The sequence below is a fragment of the Zeus faber genome, assembly GCF_960531495.2.
Source record: "Zeus faber genome assembly, chromosome: 17".
NCBI classification, from domain to species: domain Eukaryota; kingdom Metazoa; phylum Chordata; class Actinopteri; order Zeiformes; family Zeidae; genus Zeus; species Zeus faber.
In genome coordinates this window covers 6,553,339-6,572,707 of record NC_137204.1, presented here as the reverse complement: position 1 = coordinate 6,572,707, position 19,369 = coordinate 6,553,339, and the positions used below count along the sequence as shown (strand labels likewise).

General features: G+C 44.0%; 1 protein-coding gene across 2 annotated transcripts in view; it reads left to right on the top strand.

Annotated features, from left to right (window-relative positions):
* The first annotated feature begins 2,118 nt into the window (after nt 1-2,118).
* The window catches only part of olfm1b (olfactomedin 1b), a 17,577-nt gene continuing 326 nt past the window's right edge, over nt 2,119-19,369 (top strand). The window contains exons 1-7 of one of the 2 annotated variants that reach the window (XM_080018221.1): nt 2,768-2,791; nt 8,933-9,117; nt 10,762-10,911; nt 11,703-11,858; nt 13,534-13,753; nt 17,203-17,309; nt 18,022-19,369. The exon at nt 18,022-19,369 is cut by the window's right edge and continues 326 nt beyond it. In XM_080018221.1, coding sequence (XP_079874347.1) covers nt 8,968-9,117; nt 10,762-10,911; nt 11,703-11,858; nt 13,534-13,753; nt 17,203-17,309; nt 18,022-18,696 — 1,458 coding nt within the window. In that variant the 5' untranslated portion in view covers nt 2,768-2,791; nt 8,933-8,967 and the 3' untranslated portion in view covers nt 18,697-19,369. Of the gene's footprint in view, nt 2,792-8,932; nt 9,118-10,761; nt 10,912-11,702; nt 11,859-13,533; nt 13,754-17,202; nt 17,310-18,021 lie in introns of both variants that reach the window. The other variant, XM_080018222.1, reaches the window with a different exon arrangement.

Here is a 19,369-nt window from a genome sequence, read left to right as displayed (position 1 = left end):
ATAATCAACCTATTGCACACATAGAAATACATTTACTGATTTCTAATTCATATTTGTGAGATCAGTAACGCATACAAAACTTTCTCCATATTTTGAGTCTTTTGTGTTGTATTTGTGGTGAGGCAATTAGGTTCACCCCATATAGTAATAGTAGTAACTGTAGTAATAGAAGCAGACTTATAATTTAACTCACCAGTAAACTGTTGCTCTTGATTTTGACAAAAATATTAGGCTCAAGGGAAAATGATTGAATCATTGATATTGCTTGACAAAAACCATATTGCTTATTATTTTAGTTGAAAATACAAATTATACAGAATAGGCTATGTCCTTTTTGTTTTATTCATTAGCAGCAAATGAGGGTAAGTAGGGCTTTCAGCATGTAATAATCCATTTATGATTTAGAAGACAGCTATATGGACTATGTTGTAATGCCTCAATACGATAATGTAAATTCCAAACTGACCAATTAAGTAGTCCATTGCTTGCATGAACACACTGTGCACATAGCTACAGAATACCCAGTAAGCTTTTTCAGTATTAAAGCAAATGTACCTCTGGAATACAAACAACTAAAAAATGTAATGCTAGATGCATGAGCACAGAAAAAAGTGACATATGATGATGACATATTAAAACATTTCTGATGAATTGCTGGTGTCTACATTGAAGGCATCCATTTTCTTTGTAGGCCTATATAAAATTAAATTTAAACATTGCAGTTGAGTCAAAGATGCAGATTTTTGCTTTCATGTCAAACCTATTGTGGCTGCTTATGCAAATACAGTAGATGCAAATAACAAGGCACCTTCAATGAACATAAAGATGATTATAATTAATGATATTCTGATGACAGTTATTATTGCAATAGAGGGTTTGGGCACGTGTGTAGGAGAGATGAGAGTTACATTGGGAGAAGGATGCTGAGGATGGAGCTGCCAGGCAAGAGGAAAAGATGAAGGCCAAAGAGAAGCTTTATGGATGTGGTGAGGGAGGACATGCAGGTGGTTGGTGTAAGGGAGGAAGATGCCAAAAACAGAAGGTATTGGGGGCAGATGATCCGCTGTGGCGACCCCTAACGGGAGCACCCGAAAGAAAGTGAAGAAGTAGAAGAATAAAACACAGCAAACCAGATATGGCAGATTGCCCCATTTTAAGCGGATGCAATTCCGTGTTAGGAATTTCTATCCACAATTTAGCGGAGGATCCTGTGCTTCAAAATGATTGGATTTTATCAAGAAATTCAAACTTAGTTGGGTTTTTCTCCCAAGCCCGACGCTGTTCCAAATGTATATCCACAAAGCATATTGGTGATGATGGTAACGTACAGATGGTAAGATTCGTAACCTGCTAACCAATGATACAGCTTAAGCACCGCCTGCTAAGCCAAGACATGCAAAGGAATTTCGCACGGCCAGATCCTGGCGTGACTGTGGCTTTATCAGGGGATTATTAATGGGCAGCAGATCAATCTGAAGGCTTTAGTTTGTCCGTTGTTATAAAGGGTCAAACTGTATATAAGATCAACAGTTTTAAGCCAGGTATACATGTTCATATACAAGGATTTTTCCCCCGTAAGGACTGGTGCACTGTAGACAGTTAGCATTAAAAGTTTACAAATAAGAATTTTGCAAACAAACATACACAAAAATTAAACACATAAAGAATATACAGAATATATAAAATGTGAATGCACAGGATAAATTGAATACAAAGGCTATGGCAGGGTCTAAGTGGCAGTATGGTTATTAGTATTGCTGTGGGTATACCTGTAAATATGAGTATAGAAGGGGTTGCATGGATAGAAATGTAGGTCTAAATTATTACAATGTAATTTTTAAATTATTGCACTGTCTAATAGTTATTACATTGTTATTACAATGTTATTTCATCGCATTGCACATCGCAAGTCATTACGTCATTGTGTTTGTAAAGCAATTGTAATGTTAAGTACTATTGATATTATTAAGTAGAGAAAACCCAGCTATAAAACCAGAGCTTATATGTGGTGTAATATGTCTCCCACAGAGGCTGACTCTCCCTCTGTGCCAGTTCAAATCTCCCTCTCCTGCAGAGGCTGCTTCCGTTCCAGCACCTTCCCCATCATCAGCTCTTTTTCTTCCCTATTCTCACCCGGACCTTAAAGCGGCGGCTCGAGAGCAAGGGAAGGTAAACTTTGGGGATAATAACCAAGTGGATCGCCAAAAACATCATCGCAGAGGGCACAGTTTGCAGTATTTTTATTTCTTTATTTTTTAACCCCCGCCCGCCCCCCCTCCCCATGCTCACAACGAGCCGTACGGACTAGAGAGAGGAGAGGAGAGGAGAGGAGAAGCGAGGAGAAGAGAGGCGAGGAGAGGAGAGGAGAGAGGCAGGAGGAGGGAAGACCGACCGAGGAGCGGCATCACACACCGGGATGCAAAAATAAAGATGCACAGAGACCGATCCGGTTCCGTGAGGCAGACACCCCGATCCCCACTACCGGGCTGCTGATCGGCTGAAGGATAACAACAACAAAAAAAAATAAAATAAAATAAAAAAACAACCGCAAAAAAAAAAAAAAAAGAGAGAGATCGGGCAATTCTTTTGACGCTCGGAGCCGAAGACCCGACGCTCCTTCCTCCCCCCGACCGTCCCCTCGAGCGCCGCCGAAAAAGAGGGAAGACGCGACGGCTGCGGTCCTGCATGTGAGACCGCTGCGGTCCGCACCGACCGGAGGCACGAGATGCAGCCCGCCAGCAAGATCCTGGGTCTCGTCCTGCTCGTCTTCATGGGCACCGAACTCACCCAAGTAGGTCTGAACGCCACCCCCCCCCCCCCCCCCAACATTGCATCTACACACACGCACGCACCGTGCGCCGGTTAATTGGCTCCAGATCCGACGGAGAGATTCCCCGGTATCCGCCGTTGTTCATTATCCCTCCGCCCCGCTTAGACAGCTTAACGGAGGGGGGATTACGCGGTGTGAATGGGCTGCATTGTGCTCGACACATCCTCCAGCTCCCCGTTCCCCCTCTCCGTGCCACCACGAATGCATGGGCCAGGGAAAAAGGAGAGAAAATACACCACACACGCACACACACGCACGCACGCACGCACGCACGCACACACACACACACACACGCACACACACACACACACGTATATGATATCATTCAATCGTTTTTCTAATCAAGTATGCATCTTCTCAGCAAAAATCAATGCAATGGGCCAATGGATGTTGCTTCTTGCTGCTTCTGTGATGGTGCTTTGTGCTGCTGCAAATCAAGGCAACAATCAAAAAGGCTACAGCGTCTCTTAACACTGTGTGGTTGAATTGAGAGTTGAATTAGTTTTGATTTTTTTTTTTTTTTTTTTCATAGAGAAAGGGATTTGGTCCCATGTACTAAACCGCTCAGCCGTATTGATTGGTAAAATACGCCCATCTGATTGTGTTTCGGAATTCCTTACTAGCAGAAAACTAAAATTGATGCTTGATTTGGACGTCGCAACAAAATCACACTGAAGATGATCAAGAAGGGAGAGTGTTTCTCAAAAGTGTCTCTTCAAGATCTGCAGCTCTCTCCTCAGTTGTAAAGAGACATATTTAATGGTCCACAGTGTTACAATAAGGTATAATTTCCACTTATGGTTGGTTTATACTGTCTAGAGTAAAAATAATCAATTGTGCAATAAAGTACCTGGTTACATTGAATTAATTTTACATCATATCACCAACAAAGCAGCTCATATTAAAAAAAAAATATTTAAGAAAGGCTTAACACCATTGCTACAAATCCTGGTGGCAGTGTGAACGTCCATGTTTTAAAATAGGTTAAAATTTACAAATAAGTGAATGTGCTTTGAACAGAAATGAAAATACATCATTTCACATTTGATGATGGCCAAGCATCCCAAGCATGTTATCTTCTTATACTGGTGTGGCGAGGGCAAAAGATAAAATGAAGCAATAATTGATGCTAGAATGTTTGGGCCCAACACCCCAAAAGGAGGATTTCAAATGAACACGATAGCGTGAAAGTCTGAAAAAACGAGCAAACTCCTACAGTGGAACGCAGACGTGTGTTGACTGAGCGGACGACTTATATAACAGCAGGTTGGGCCGGTGATACAGGTGAATGCGCAGGGCGGTAGTGACATTTCTGTCCGTGACAGTGAATGTCATGTCATTCAAGGTAAGTCAATATCGTCCATCAGCCTTCTCACCTGCTGCCTTGAGCATTTCCTAGATACGTCAGTTACTAGGATGGGTAAAATGCAGAGAAATGCATTTCGTTGCCTCAGTACTTGTACTCTGTGCAATGACAACAACTTGAATCTAATCTAATCTAATTTATTTTCAAAAACAATAGGGACCATCTCCATTTATTGCCCATGAAGGCAGGGCCTACACACAGCTGATCCCACGTTTGCATAGTGTTGAAAATTTTAAAGCAAAAACGTGAAAGACGGCCCTGGCGTAGCTCTTTGTGTTCGTACATGTGTTGTCTTGGGTAGGGTATGTACTTTAACAGGCCTAACTCTTATTATCCTTTTCCCAAATACAAACGCACAGGTAAAGTTAGTCATATGCATACACATATGCACACATATAATATATATGTAAGGAGAGAAATAACAATGGGAACTACTACGGAAGCAACTTGGAAAGCATCTTGGCCTCAAGGCCCCACTGGTTAAAGAACAAAACCCTTTCCCACCGTTTCCCCATGAATGAGTCTTAAACACATTGGGCTCAGGCAGCAATTTACACTACTAGGACCCTGATGCTTTGATGGGAGCTCCCGTAAAATATTAAAGAAGTCTGTAATGTCTTTAATGTAGAAATCAGCCTTTTCTCCAATGTTGAATGTCAAATTACCTTAAAATCTCAGACTGCTAGTCAACAGATGACTTGCCTATAAAACACGTAAGGTCCCTTTTCGTATATTTCCTCCTATACATGTGGGTGTCTGTGGGTGTTTGTTCTGTTAGCAATGTTCCTTCCCTGCCCACTGACACATATCTGGCTGCATATCACTAGAACCAGTGGAAAACAGATGGCATTGCTTTCAAAAAATTACCTTTTGACACGACGAGGCAACCTACACTCCTTATCTCACAAACTACCCACAGGCACAGAGCTGCTGCACAGCTCTTACACAACACACAGTCATACTTCAGCGCCTGTCCTACTTTCTTTTTGCTCCTATATTTTATTGTGTGTTTTGTTTCCTTGTTTTTTTCTCCGTATATGCATTATCAAACTTAAATGTGTGATTTTAACCTAAATTAAAAAAATAAAAATAAAAAATAAAAAAAAATATATATATAGGTTATATAAGTTATATATATATAATATAAATATAATATATATATATATATGTTCATTTGTAGTTTATTATAGAAACACTCTGTGTTGGAAACAAAAGTAAGTGTGTCACAGTACAAGGAGGGATGGATAGATAGATAGATAGATAGATAGATAGATAGATAGATAGATAGATAGATAGATAGATAGATAGATAGATAGATAGATAGATAGATAGATAGATAGATAGATAGATAGATAGATAGATAGATAGATAGATAGATAGATAGATCGATCGATCGATAGATAGATAGATAGATAGATAGATAGATAGATCGATAGACAGACAGGTAGATAGATAGATAGATAGATAGATAGGTAGATGGATGGGTGGATGAATGGACAGACAGACGGATGGGCAGATAGATAGATGGATGATAAATGGGTGGGTTTACAGACAGATAGATGGAGGATGGACAGATGATGATGGATGGGTGGAGCGCTAGATAGATAGATAGATAGATAGATAGATAGATAGATAGATAGATAGATAGATAGATAGATAGATAGATAGATAGATAGATAGATAGATAGATAGATAGATAGATAGATAGATAGATAGATAGATAGCAGCTTTGAAACTCTACTCTACCTTAGAAACCAGTCCTCTGAAGAGAGTGCACCATGTAGTGCCGTGCAGCGTGGAGATGGAGGCGGCAGGAGCAGGCAGATGATAACGGCCTTGACAGGACGGTGATCTGACACGATTGATATTTCACAGCGGCCTGGGAGAGCCATCACTTCTGCGAGCTCTCACTGAGAAAGGTCATGGTGAATGGGTTGAGACAAGGAAGGAAACAGTGTGCCAAAACCATGTTTTTCACTTGACAAGAAAAATACATTTTGGAGTTGCGTACTAGGGCTGGGCTCTATAGGGAAAAATATATATATATACGTACAGAATATCTCAATTGTATTGACCGATGCCTCGATATCAATCATTTGACAATGTTTTAAATACACACAAGAGATTTTGCGAAAATAATTATTAGCAATGTGGATATTATGACCAAGCAGCTATTCGCATCGATTAGAACCGTCTATGATGGTCAGAAAACTGCGTAACTTTACTGTAATGTAGCCTTAAAGAGATAACCAAAATCCCAGATGAGTCTCAGGTATGAGATGAGATACTGTCTCATATCACAATATCAATATTATATCTATGTATCGATATATACACATTTTAGTATTTTCAGTATTTTAAGTCGTTTTAGAGCTTATAGAGCTTATTGTGCGTAATCACCGGGTGTCATGACATTTCACTGCATATTTGTATGACTGTCTGTATATGCATGTGACAAATAATCTCTTGAACTTGAACTTCAACTACATTGAAATATTTTTTATTATTTTTGTAATTTTTTTTTTTATTATTTTATCATGAAATATTTGTACTAAGAAATGACATTATTAAACATTTATATCATCGGCATTATACACTCATCCATTTTTTTTATTATGAGATTGACTCTCACGCAAGACAAATATACGCTTTTTATTTTGTTGACTCCTATCACACTATGTTTATTAACACACCTGTAGGTGTTTTTTTTTTTTAGTTTTTAGTTTTTTTCATGCCAGCAAGACCCAGAGCAGCTACGAGATGGCGCTAGAGCCCCACGCACAGTATAACGTTGCTTAAAACGGGTTCTGAAGGATCGCGCTGCAATCGTATTAGGACGTGTTCTGACCCTAGACGCCTGCAAGGGGCTGAGAGGGGCCTCCAGCTTCTGTGCGGACGGTGTCACTGTGGTGCAGCGGCCCGCAGCGGCGGCGCCGTCCAAGCACATGTCGGCTTATGTTCTTCACCTTACGCAGCAATTTTACACGTCGGTTTTATTGTTCTTAGCTTTACCAGGTTTAGGGTTAGATTTCGGTTTAGACCATCGTGCAGTGGGAAAGTGTTTTCATTCGTAAAAAAAAAAAACAACAACAACCCCAATCTATATTTCTTGGATGATCTCCAATCTGAATCGAGGAATTAAGATGCACAGTTGAAAAAGATATATAGAAATATAAATATGTAATCTCGGGATCCCATTGAAAATAGAGACGTCACCAGTGCACATCACCGCTGGATTGACTGCGCATCCGGTGCACTGTCCGCCGCACTGCTGGTTGCCATTCAGCCGGGGAGGGGGTTAACGGGGCGGCGGCAGCGGCAGCAGCAGCAGCGGGGAGCCCGGCCCGGGCTGGCTGTGACGTCATCGCGCCCGGTCGGCGCGGCACGTCGAGGCTCCGCGGCACCCGCGGCGGCTCGTGCGCACGCGGCATCACTTTAATCACGGAGCGCGCGCGCGGGGAGGCGGATCGCGGGCGTGAACGAAATAGTAACTGAAGAGAGAGAGAGAGAGAGGGAGGGAGGGAGGGAGAGGGGGAGAGAGAGGGAGGGAGGGGGAGAGAGGGAGGGAGGGGGGAGGGAGAGAGAGGGAGGGAGAGAGAGGGAGGGAGGGAGAGGGGGGAGAGAGAGAGAGAGGGAGGGAGAGGGGGGAGAGAGGAGAGAGAGAGGGAGAGGGAGAGAGAGGGAGAGGGAGAGAGAGGGAGGGAGGGAGAGAGAGAGGGAGAGAGAGGGAGAGAGAGGGGGGAGAGAAAGAGAGAGGGAGGGAGAGGGAGGGAGGGGGGAGAGAGAGGGGGGAGAGAGAGGGAGAGAGAGGGAGGGGGGAGAGAGAGGGAGAGAGAGGGAGGGGGGAGAGGGAGGGAGGGGGGAGAGAGAGGGAGGGGGGAGAGGGAGGGAGGGGGGAGAGAGAGGGAGAGAGAGGGAGAGAGAGGGAGGGGGGAGAGAGAGGGAGAGAGAGGGAGGGGGGAGAGAGAGAGAGGGAGAGAGGGAGAGGAGAGGGAGGGAGAGGGAGAGAGGGAGAGCGAGGGAGAGGGAGAGAGAGGAGAGAGAGAGGGGAGAGAGGAGAGAGAGGGAGAGAGAGAGGGAGAGAGAGGGAGGGAGGGAGGAGAGAGAGAGGGAGGGAGGGGGAGAGAGGAGAGAGGAGAGAGAGAGGAGAGAGAGAGGAGAGAGAGGAGACAGAGAGGGGAGAGAGAGGGAGAGAGAGGGAGAGAGAGGGAGAGAGAGAGGGGAGAGAGGAGAGAGAGGGAGAGAGGGAGAGAGAGAGGGGAGAGAGAGGGAGAGAGAGAGGAGAGAGAGGGAGGGAGAGAGGAGAGAGAGAGGGGAGAGAGGAGAGAGAGGGAGGGAGGGGGAGAGAGAGAGGGGAGAGAGGAGAGAGAGGGAGAGAGAGGAGAGGGGAGGAGAGAGAGGGGGAGAGGGAGGGAGAGAGAGAGAGCGAGCGAGCGAGAGAGAGAGGGAGGGAGGGAGAGGGAGGAGAGGAGAGAGAGGCGCCACAGTCTGGGACAGCGCGGAGAAGAAGGGGGAGGAATAACATCATCAGCAGCAGCAGCGGCACCAGCCCTTCTCCCTTCATCCGTCGTGGGCTCGTTTTCCAGTCCTTCGCATCGAAGATGTCCAAGAAAAGACCCGTCGAACCGGAGCCCCGGGTCGAACCACAGGCTTTCCCCGGCTCCCCGAACGCCCCCCCGTGTTTCTTTTCACTGGATTCTGTAGAATGAAGACGGGATAATCATTTGTCGTTTAAGAAAAGGAGAAGAGCAGCGTAGCGCGGCGGGCGAGGATGTCGGTGCCTCTGCTGAAGATCGGCGTGGTGCTCAGCACCATGGCGATGATCACCAACTGGATGTCGCAGACGCTCCCGTCACTCGTGGGGCTCAACACCACCAAGCTCACGGCGGCGCAGGGAGGGTACCCGGACCGGAGCACGGGAGTAAGTGGGCGAGTTCTGACACCTTGGCCCTTGTTCTGTGTCTCTTCTCTTCTCTTCTTTCACTGCCCTCCACCCCGTTCACCGCCCGTCTGTGGCGACGCGATGTAGTCGAAATGGAGACCACGGAGGAAAAGGTCTCTTTTCCTCTGTGGGGATTGGAGGAATGGATCGGGGTATTTTTTTTTTCTGTCACTTAAATCACGCCGACGAGGTGCATTCCTGGTGGCTTGTTACGAGGGGGGGGGGGGGGGGGGGGGGTGTGGTGCCCTCCCAGCGGTTTGATCGGCGCCAGATGTTGACGCGTTTGACAATAACTCGTCTCCCCTGCGCGCGTGCTGCCTCGCGCGGGGCGGGGGGCGCGCCCTGTAGTGGAAAGCGGGCGCGCGGCGGAGGGATGACGATGGGTCCTTCTCCCATTGATAAAAAATAAAACAGCTCTAGGTGTTGAGACTATATTCTAGGCAAAATCTCTTTGCCATGGAAAAAAAAAAGGCAATGCCATGCAGTGTCCCCCATGGCAGAATATACATTTTATTCGACTTTTCCATTGAAATCATATTACACGTTACCGCTGTAAGTAGTTATGGTCATTTCGTTGCTCTATTATTGTTACTACCACGACTACTATTGCTCCTACTACTACTGCTGTTAATTCTGAATTTCTAATACTACTACTTACAATAATACTAAACCAATTATACTGCTACTTATAATAATAATAATAATAATTATAATAATAATAATAGTATATTTTTATTATTATAACTACATGTATTTATAATCAATTATGGGAATCAGCATTTGTTTAAAAAAATGAATTTCAATCTCGATTAGTTAAGCGTACAGTTTAAGATGAATAGAATTTCTTCCAGGGGGTTAAAGTGTTATTTGTGTTCAGTGTTTTATCTTATCTTATCTTTTCTTATCTTATCTTATGTCTATAACGGTGATTTTAGGTGCGGCTCAATTTCTCTGAAATCATTGTTAAAACGTGGGCGTTGGATGCGAAGGGGAGTTAGGTTTTGCCATTGTGAAATGACCATACATTTAAATTTGGTAAATTGTCATTATAAAGGAGATGTCCATTGAATTTTCACTTTCTGACGTGTGTTAATGCATGCGATGTGGTGACAGGTGCTCAATGGATTGTGATTTATTGTGACGCATCCAAGACACATCGTTAGGTGGAGAACAGGTCCGGGCTTCACACCTTTATAACTGTCCCTGTTAAATAATCTTATCTTTTAATATGTCTTTCATAATCAATGACAGCCTCAGTGGTAGAAAGTTGACCAGGGTGACCAGTGACCGAGGCCATTTGACTTGGCTGTGTTTCCAATCTGTTTGGCATTAACTTATGTGATGATGCAAGTGGGCGGAGCTTCTAGCCCTGTGTCGTGCCCGCACCCAGGGCTACGTAATGTTATGTCAGCCTTTATCTGGCACCAGGACCGCCATACTGGGAAAGCGTAAACGGCCAAGTCTCCTCCCTGGACATGTTGCAGTTCACTTAGAACACGGAGGATATATGTGTCACTCCTTTAGTCACGAGCCCTTTGAAGATTTATGATTCTGTCTCACTTTTTTTAAATCATCCTTTCTTTCTTCCTTCACCTCTTATTTCTTCACACCTTCAATTCTCAGGTGTTGCCTGCGAACCCTGAGGAGTCCTGGCAGGTGTACAGTTCTGCACAGGACAGCGAGGGGAGGTGTGTATGCACCGTGGTGGCCCCCCAGCAGTCCATGTGCTCACGAGATGCCCGCACCAAGCAACTGAGGCAACTGCTGGAGAAGGTATACCTTGACTGTATACCTCCTGTAAACACCCACCCATAGAGAGCTACCTTTGTCTTCAGACCTTTAACAACCCCTGTGCCCTTAAGCCAAAAATAGGCCTTGTGTTCTAATGAGCTCCCTAGAAACAGAGTCGGCATCATCAGTCAGGCATCAACTCTCTGAGCCTTTCTTATGCTGTGTCCCAATGATGCAGCCCGTGATGCAATCCAGCTCAACACTGCTAGCGGGAGGCTGGGACTGCCCTTTCTTGGAGGGAAAAAAATAAAAAGATTCTAGGATTTTTTTAGATTGGGTAATCCTAAAATCATAGACAGTGGACCAGCAGGAAGGCATTTCGGGCACTATGCAGGCTGCAGGCTTCCAGAAGTACACATATTTACACATAATATACTGTTCTGAATGAAAAGGAGTCTAGTTTTTATCCTGCACTTGTCATTTTTCACCTGTTCCGCTTGTGTCTCATGGGTATGGTTCCAGATTGATCTTATTCAATCAGATGAGTAAAGACAGATGCCTCCAAAAGCCAATGACTGATGCCTCAACATTTTCAGAGAATGTAAAATGTTCTCGTTAAGAAGGTCTCGCTATTTTCCATCTTTTTCTACATTTTAAAAACACCTTATTGGATAAAGATGGTATTGGATAGTTCTATATAACAAAAATTAATTGAGAAGTGCAGATATGAGCCATTTAAGTTGGTTGACTTCCAAAGGAAAGCCAGAGGGAATGACTGTCAGAATTCTGTTAACCTTCCAGGACCTTGTGTTCGCCTGCCTGTGCCCTATTAGGTCCAGAACATGACCCAGTCTATCCAGGTGCTGGACCAGAGGACCCAGAGAGACCTACAATATGTGGAGAAGATGGAGGTCCAGCTGCGTGGCCTTGAGACTAAGTTCAGGCAGGTGGAGGAGAACCACAAGCAGAACATCGCCAAGCAATACAAGGTACAGAGTCAAATTGATAATGCCATCCTTTCATCATTTTACCATCGCTGAGAGCCTCATTCATCTTGTGTGTGTGTGTATCTCCACTGTGAAGAAGGCCCAGGCTTGTCTAAAAGATCCTTAAAACACACATCATGTAACCATGCCATGTGATACTACAATCCACATGATAAAACATGTTGATTTGGTGTCCTCGAGAGTTAATTCTACTTATTTAAAATGTTACCAATTTCATCCATAAGTAATGCAATTGACATTCAGTTAAACCTATATTATAATATATTTTTTACTTTTTTTTACTAACCATATGACACAGTCGTGACTTTAGCCCTATAATTATGGACATAAATAAACTCCCAAAGAGTTATCTTCAGGATAAGAATATAATATTGTTTTAATTTACATTTCTTTAACTTAATATGTGAAATGTTCACAAATGTTCTCAAATGTTTCTCTTTCCTTTTTTTTTTTTCCGAATTCCTATATTTACCTAAATTATATCATTGAGCAAAGCTATTTTCAAAACAAGCACATCAGATTTTGATCGACAAAACCTTCTGTAATGCTAGATATGTAGATGACCATAAATACCACTCACACCATTCACACACATTAAGTTTCTTCCATTCTTACCTGAATCACTCATTCAGGTAAGAACGGCTTCACTCGCTCAGAACCCATTCCAATTGCATGCTTCTACCGTCATATAAGCAGCATATGCACTTTTGTGATACTACCTAATAAAAGTGTGTGCACTCAATCTGTATGTGTATGTGTGTGCGTGCCTGTGTCTATTAGATAGGTTAGTAAGATGGCCCCTGTCAACAGTCTGTCATTTTCTTGCTTGCAGGGCTAACTTTAAGACATGTAAAGAGAGCCACAGGGAAGAAGAGGCAGGTCAATCCCAGGTTCCCCTGAACTGGGCCACAGTACTGAGAAAATTTTGGGTTTCAAACAGTTATTTTACCTTTAGCACCAACAGACTAAGAGAACCCTACCCCTTTCCCAAAACAGCCAACCACTGATCTCTTCCTGCATGTAACTGCTGTCAAGGTTTTACTAAAAGCTTTTTCAAACGTAAATCCATTTATTATTATTATTATTATTATTATTATTATTATTATTATTATTATTATTATTATTATTATTATTATTACAATTAAGTAATTGCTGTTATTATTTTTTTTATATTATTTTGGCTTTTGTCTATGCATATTTGGTTACTAAACAAATCTATACATTTAAAAAATATATAGACGTAAAAATTCGAGACACTTTGTTGTGTGTGACATGTAAAAAAGCATGTAATCCTTACTAAGATGTTGCATTTTAAACGATGATGACCAATAAAGAGCTTTCCCAATTGTTGTTGGTGTACTGTGGGGTTGCTTTGAGCGGCTGGCTGGTCAACACCGGTACGGAGCCTCCTGCTCCGCTCGTCCGGCGGGCGGAGGAGAATATTTGCTCGGAATACACACCTGCACAGCAACTGAGCACACTGGTCAAACACACTCCTGATCGTACACACACACACACACTTAGGAGAAAAAAAGGGGTCTTCTATGTCAGAGAGAGTCAGGTCAGATCAGTGTAGTCAGGGCCAGACAGGTGTTTTTCTTTTCCCTCTTTATTTGTCGCACATGACACTGAACCGAGCTTATTCTAATCCTTTCAGGCCATAAAAGCGAAAATGGAGGAGCTTAGACCGTTGATACCAGTGTTGGAGGAGTACAAAGCCGATGCCAAATTGGTATTGCAATTTAAGGAGGAGGTCCAGAATCTGACGTCAGTTCTAAACGAACTTCAGGAGGAGATGGGGGCCTATGACTACGAGGAGCTCCACAACAGAGTGTCAAATCTTGAGGAGAGACTCCGAGCATGCATGCAAAAATTAGGTAGGCACAGGAAGCTGCCGGCACACACTGTCGCAAACACGTGCATGACCAAACACCTTACCTGTCAGAAGGAGACCCTCAGGCATATGCACATTACCAAACAATAATTCTAAATGATTAAAACAAACATGATTGTATGTTGTATTTTGGAAACAGGAATTTTAGCAGGTGAATTCACATTACATACAGACCCAAACCCAACTCAACCTCCAGTGCATCACATGCAGTGTGTTCAGAACAGGAAAAAACAACATTGCATACTCTAGATTTGAACTTTGCCTTTGTATTGCTTGTGCATACAGTAGCTGTTTCTTTTGGAGAGAACATATTTTTTATTTCCATTTCATAATGAATGGAATTAGTAAGGTGTATGTGCTCGGCCTAAAGTCATTGTTTTTCACATTCAGTCACAGGCGTGCATGCACACACATAACGCCATGTACACTCACAGGCACATACACACACTTAAAGGGAGCAAGTTGGGATAATTAAGCTTGTAATGGCCTCCCAATTTGTCATGGGTGTTTTCACCCTTAATCTCAGTTCACCGATGCAATCTTTCACAACCTGCGGCTCTTTTTCACGCACATTCACAATGCAGTGACATGAAACCTTCCAAAAAATGGCAAGGTCATGGCTCTTAAAACATGGCTGTATTGTCTCCATGTTTTGAAAATGAAAGGTGTAGGTGTAGCACTGCAATTCGAGGTCCATGTGTTTTTTATTTGATTCAAACAAATAGCATACTGTAGATCCATAAAAAAACCACCCAGAGGGGTATACTTTGCAGTCCATTCATGTTTTTAATATTTTACTTTATATGAAGTCTGCCATTTTTCCCGAGGTGTGAAATATTCTGTTTCACTATGCTGTATCTTATAGCAGCCCACACTTTCCTCACCCATCTCTGCATCCCACTGCACCCTTCCATTATTCACTGAACAAGGGCAGGAGTCTCGCTTGTGTTTTCACTTACAGATCAATGCATCTGCCATTCTTCTCATCTGTGTGGTCTCTGAGGATAGGAGGGAGGGGACTGCGGGAGCCACTTCAGTGCGCGTTCCTGTGTGTGTGTGTGTGTGTGTGTGTGTGTGGGTGTGTGTGTGTGTGTGTGTGCGTGTGTGTGTGTGAGAGAGATCAGATGAGATAAAGCAGAGGTCACCCAGCCTGGGACTGGCTCAGGCAGAACAGAGAGCGAGCGACTTCTTTCATCTTCACATGATCGCGGCTGCACAAACAGACATGGTGCGGCGAACTCCTGTCATTGAGTCTGAGCTCGCAAAGGTCAACCCCCACATTTACATCAATAAAAATAGCTAAAATGTTGACTTTTTGCAAAGAGAGCTATTAGGTCAGAGCCTGACTACATGTAGGTGGATGCTCAATAATATATTGGAGGAATACTGAGGGAGGGGTGTTAGAGACATGGGATAATGTTGTGAAGAGTAATCACAACGGCCCCCACCCGTCCCATCCTCTGTGCCGCTTTGTGCTGCGGAGAGTAACTGTCCTGCGGCCGCGAGGGCACGGCGGCCATCCATCAAGGGACGTAGCTCGCTAGACCATAACCAAATAAATGAATCGCCTCGGGTGATGTCACCAAGACGTGGAGGCAGGGAGGAGGGTTAAACCTTACGCCGTTGGCTCCACAGTTTACACAAAATAGAAGAATAAAAACATGCACACGACGGTAATCACAGTACAACCATCATCACCACTAACTTCACTTGCACCCATCCCCCAACCATGTTTACTCCCTCTCTCCATCCCTCTCCCTCTCTCTCTCTCCGTCAGCCTCTCTCTATCATTATTCCTACTTTAGCCACCGGTCGCAAAAAAGCAAACAATTATTTATAGTCTGAGATCCGTGCTTCGTTCCAACTCCAAATCCATCCCAGGCTTGGAGGTGATGATGCTTTGCGGTCTCCATTAAACATTCTCTCCATTTTTCTTGCCCCCCGCTTTTGCCCGTTCATATTAAGGCCAAAAGGGGATTAGACCCCACCCCCTCCACCCCGCCCCACCCATATGTACTGTATCTCCTGAATGCACATCAGGCCTGGAAGAGCAGACTCCCGGACTGTCCGCAATGGCCGTTGTCCTCTAAAGATAGAGCCTTCATTATAGAGGGAAATAAATAAATAAATAAATGAATAAATAAATGAATAAATAAATGGCCAGTGGATTACTACATACAGCCTGTAATCCCACGGGGAGGTTACGTAAGGGCCTTAGATCCCACAAGGGATAGTAAACGCTGCTCACGTGACAGCGTGTTTGCCTCCCGAACACATGGCGATGCAACATATGGCCAAGGTGTGTCACATGCACATTCACACACACCTGCGTCCCGTGATGAAAAAGCGAACATTCAGACATTACAGTGGATATAGAAAGACATTATCCATCAGCAAACAACATAATGGTCCTAATCCACGGCTTTCTATTTATAACGGCCGTTCACAACACTTAAGCTCCAGACTGAACGTTGTGTATAAAGCGAGAGAAAAGGGAAAAAGCGGAGCGAAGAAGAGAGGGACGTGACGCAAAGGTGAAGAGATTCCGACTGAGGCGGAAAATGAGCCGTCATGAGAGTCGTAATCTAGCATAACAAAAGCCAATCATTACTTTTATTGAACGGAACCACCCCATCAGAGCCGTCAAATTGATCCATGCCGTGTCAAAACACAAAACAGTGGCACGAGAGGGATGAATGCATTGCCCGCAGAGTCGCTGGAAAATGAAATGACTGTTTATCTTACTTACTCTCTGTCTGAGGGACCTGAGCCTGGTGGTGGCTTTGTTCAATTCTAACACTAATTAACACTGTGCCAACACTCTGTCTGTCTCCATATCTATCTGTCTGTCTGTCTATCTGTCTGCCTGTCTGTCTGTCTGTCTGTCTGTCTGTCTGTCTGTCCATATCTATCTATCTATCTATCTATCTATCTATCTATCTATCTATCTATCTATCTATCTATCTATCTATCTATCTATCTATCTATCTATAAATCTATCTATCTATCTATCTATCTATCTATCTATCTATCTTCTATCTATCTTTCCATATCTGTGTGTCTCTTTCCATCTGTCTATCTGTCTGTCTGCCTATCTGTCTATCTATCTGTTTATCAGTCTATGTGTCCATCTGTCTATCTGTCTGTCTCTCCGTCAGTCTGTCAGTCCGCCTGTCTGTCTGCCTGTCTGTCTGTCTGTCCGTCTTTCTGCCTGCTTGTCTCTCGTTTTCAAATTCTCTTTCACACACATGCTGAATAAGCCATAAGCTTGTGAAAGGCAGAGCAGTAGCACACCGTGCGACAGTTTCCCTCCTCTCCTTAATGCAAAGGCATCCATAAAAGACAATAAACTCCATAGAAAAAATTGAAAGTTTCCAAATACCAAACAGGTGTGTTTTCCAATCGATCCCAATTTCACTTGTTTCATTGCAGCGTGTGGCAAGCTAAAGGGCATCAGTGATCCCATCACCATCAAGACTTCTGGATCCAGGTTTGGCTCCTGGATGACAGACCCTCTGGCAGCGGAGGGAGATACCAGGGTATGTAGTTCTTTTGTAGCTCCTACCTTCACTTCAACCACAGGCACAAAGCTTTATATTAGACTGAAGACACTCAAATACCCCATTTACAATAAACCTTGTATTCCATTTGTATGTGGAAGTTGCATGGACTTTGAACTATGGGTTTGAGATTTTGTGTCCTATAAGTCCTATATTTTTTGGGCTGCTTTTTCTTAGCGCTTTCTGGACCCTCTGGGACCCACCTCATTCATTTGAATGATGTCTAACTCAATCAGTGCACAAGGGAGGCTTATTTGAAGTGTGTGTTGTGCGTGTTCCCAGGGTGGGGGTAGTCTGAGCCCCCGCAAAAAGGATGAAGTAGTTGAGCCTCTAGCAGCTCCAGAACAAGTGCTCCCTGCCCAGTGCTACAGTAGCCGGCAAGAAGCTTGTTTCAGGCAGCTAAGACAGGCCTTTTATCTGGAATGATGCGTTTAATCCCCAGGGGCCTCGGCTCACCCCACCCTCCAGCTGTCATCCTGACTGTTGGCATTCAGAACCTGCCGGATCTCTGCTTGGTTTGTTTCTGCTTGATCTGGCATTTCCGAACGGTTTCGGTGATGTGATTTGATGTTTACTGGAGAGTTTACCCTGATCTCCTCCTGATCCAAAAGTATGTAGGACGGTAATGGAGGTTCTCAGTGGTTAAATGTTCTGATTCTCGTCATCTCTCTCCCCACATCACAACCTTCAGGTGTGGTACATGGACGGTTACCACAACAATCGCTTTGTGCGGGAGTACAAGTCCATGCAGGACTTCATGGGGTCGGACAACTTCACGTCCCACCGGCTGCCCCACCCATGGTCCGGCACTGGCCAGGTGGTCTACAACGGCTCCATATACTTCAACAAGTTCCAGAGCCATGTCATCATCAAGTTTGACTTCCGCACCTCATCCATCAGTAAGTCTCGCCAGCTGGACTACGCTGGCTTCAATAATGCTTACCACTACGCCTGGGGCGGCCATTCTGACATTGACCTCATGGTGGACGAGGGCGGCCTCTGGGCCGTCTACGCCACCAACCAGAATGCCGGCAACATTGTCATCAGCAAGCTCAACCCAAACACGCTGCAGATTATCAAGAGCTGGACCACCAACCACCCCAAGAGGAGCGCCGGGGAGTCCTTCATGATCTGCGGAACGCTCTACGTCACCAACGGCTACTCTGGAGGCACTAAAGTTTATTATGCCTACTCCACCAACTCCTCCACCTACGAGTACATTGACATTGCCTTTCAGAACAAGTACTCACACATCTCCATGTTGGATTACAACCCACGCGACCGCGCGCTCTACGCCTGGAATAACGGCCACCAGGTTCTCTACAACATCACACTGTTCCACGTCATCCGCTCTGAGGAACTGTAACAGAGGACATGGATTTAGACACACATGTTGTCTTTGTAGACATTCCTCATATATACAAATAATAAATATATATATCTGCAAACATAGAAAAAGAAAGACGTCATGGCCAAGCCATGCTATTTAATATATCATATGACTTTGACAGAGAGACTGTGTAATAGTGAATGCAACGTGGATAGAATGTGCATATACTGTACATGACATCAGAAATGCTAAAAATGTTTGCTATATAGAAAAAAAAGATTGTAATACAAATGTTGTTTAAAAAGTAGGCTATACAGTATACTGGATTTGAAAAAAAGAAGTACAGATGCCAAAAAAAACGTCACGCCTTTTTTTTAATATGGGAAATCCTAACTACAGTACCATGGTTGTTCTGGTGGCTCCGTCTTCTGGTCTGGACTTCTGGTTTCTGGTCTTGGGCGTCGTCGTTCACAGAGACTACAGCTTGGATCACAAACTGTTTGCCAACCTGAACCCCGGGTCCCATGGTGACGGAGGAACGGTCGCTCTAACCCAGAAGAACCCGAGAGCAGCAAATTACACTCTGTTTCACACATATCCTTTCTATCAGTGCAGTAGCAAATACAAGTCGGTAGAAGAAAGCAACAATAAAAAAATTATCCACTTAAAAGATCTGAAGGCACTGACTGTTGGCAGCACTATTGTTTCT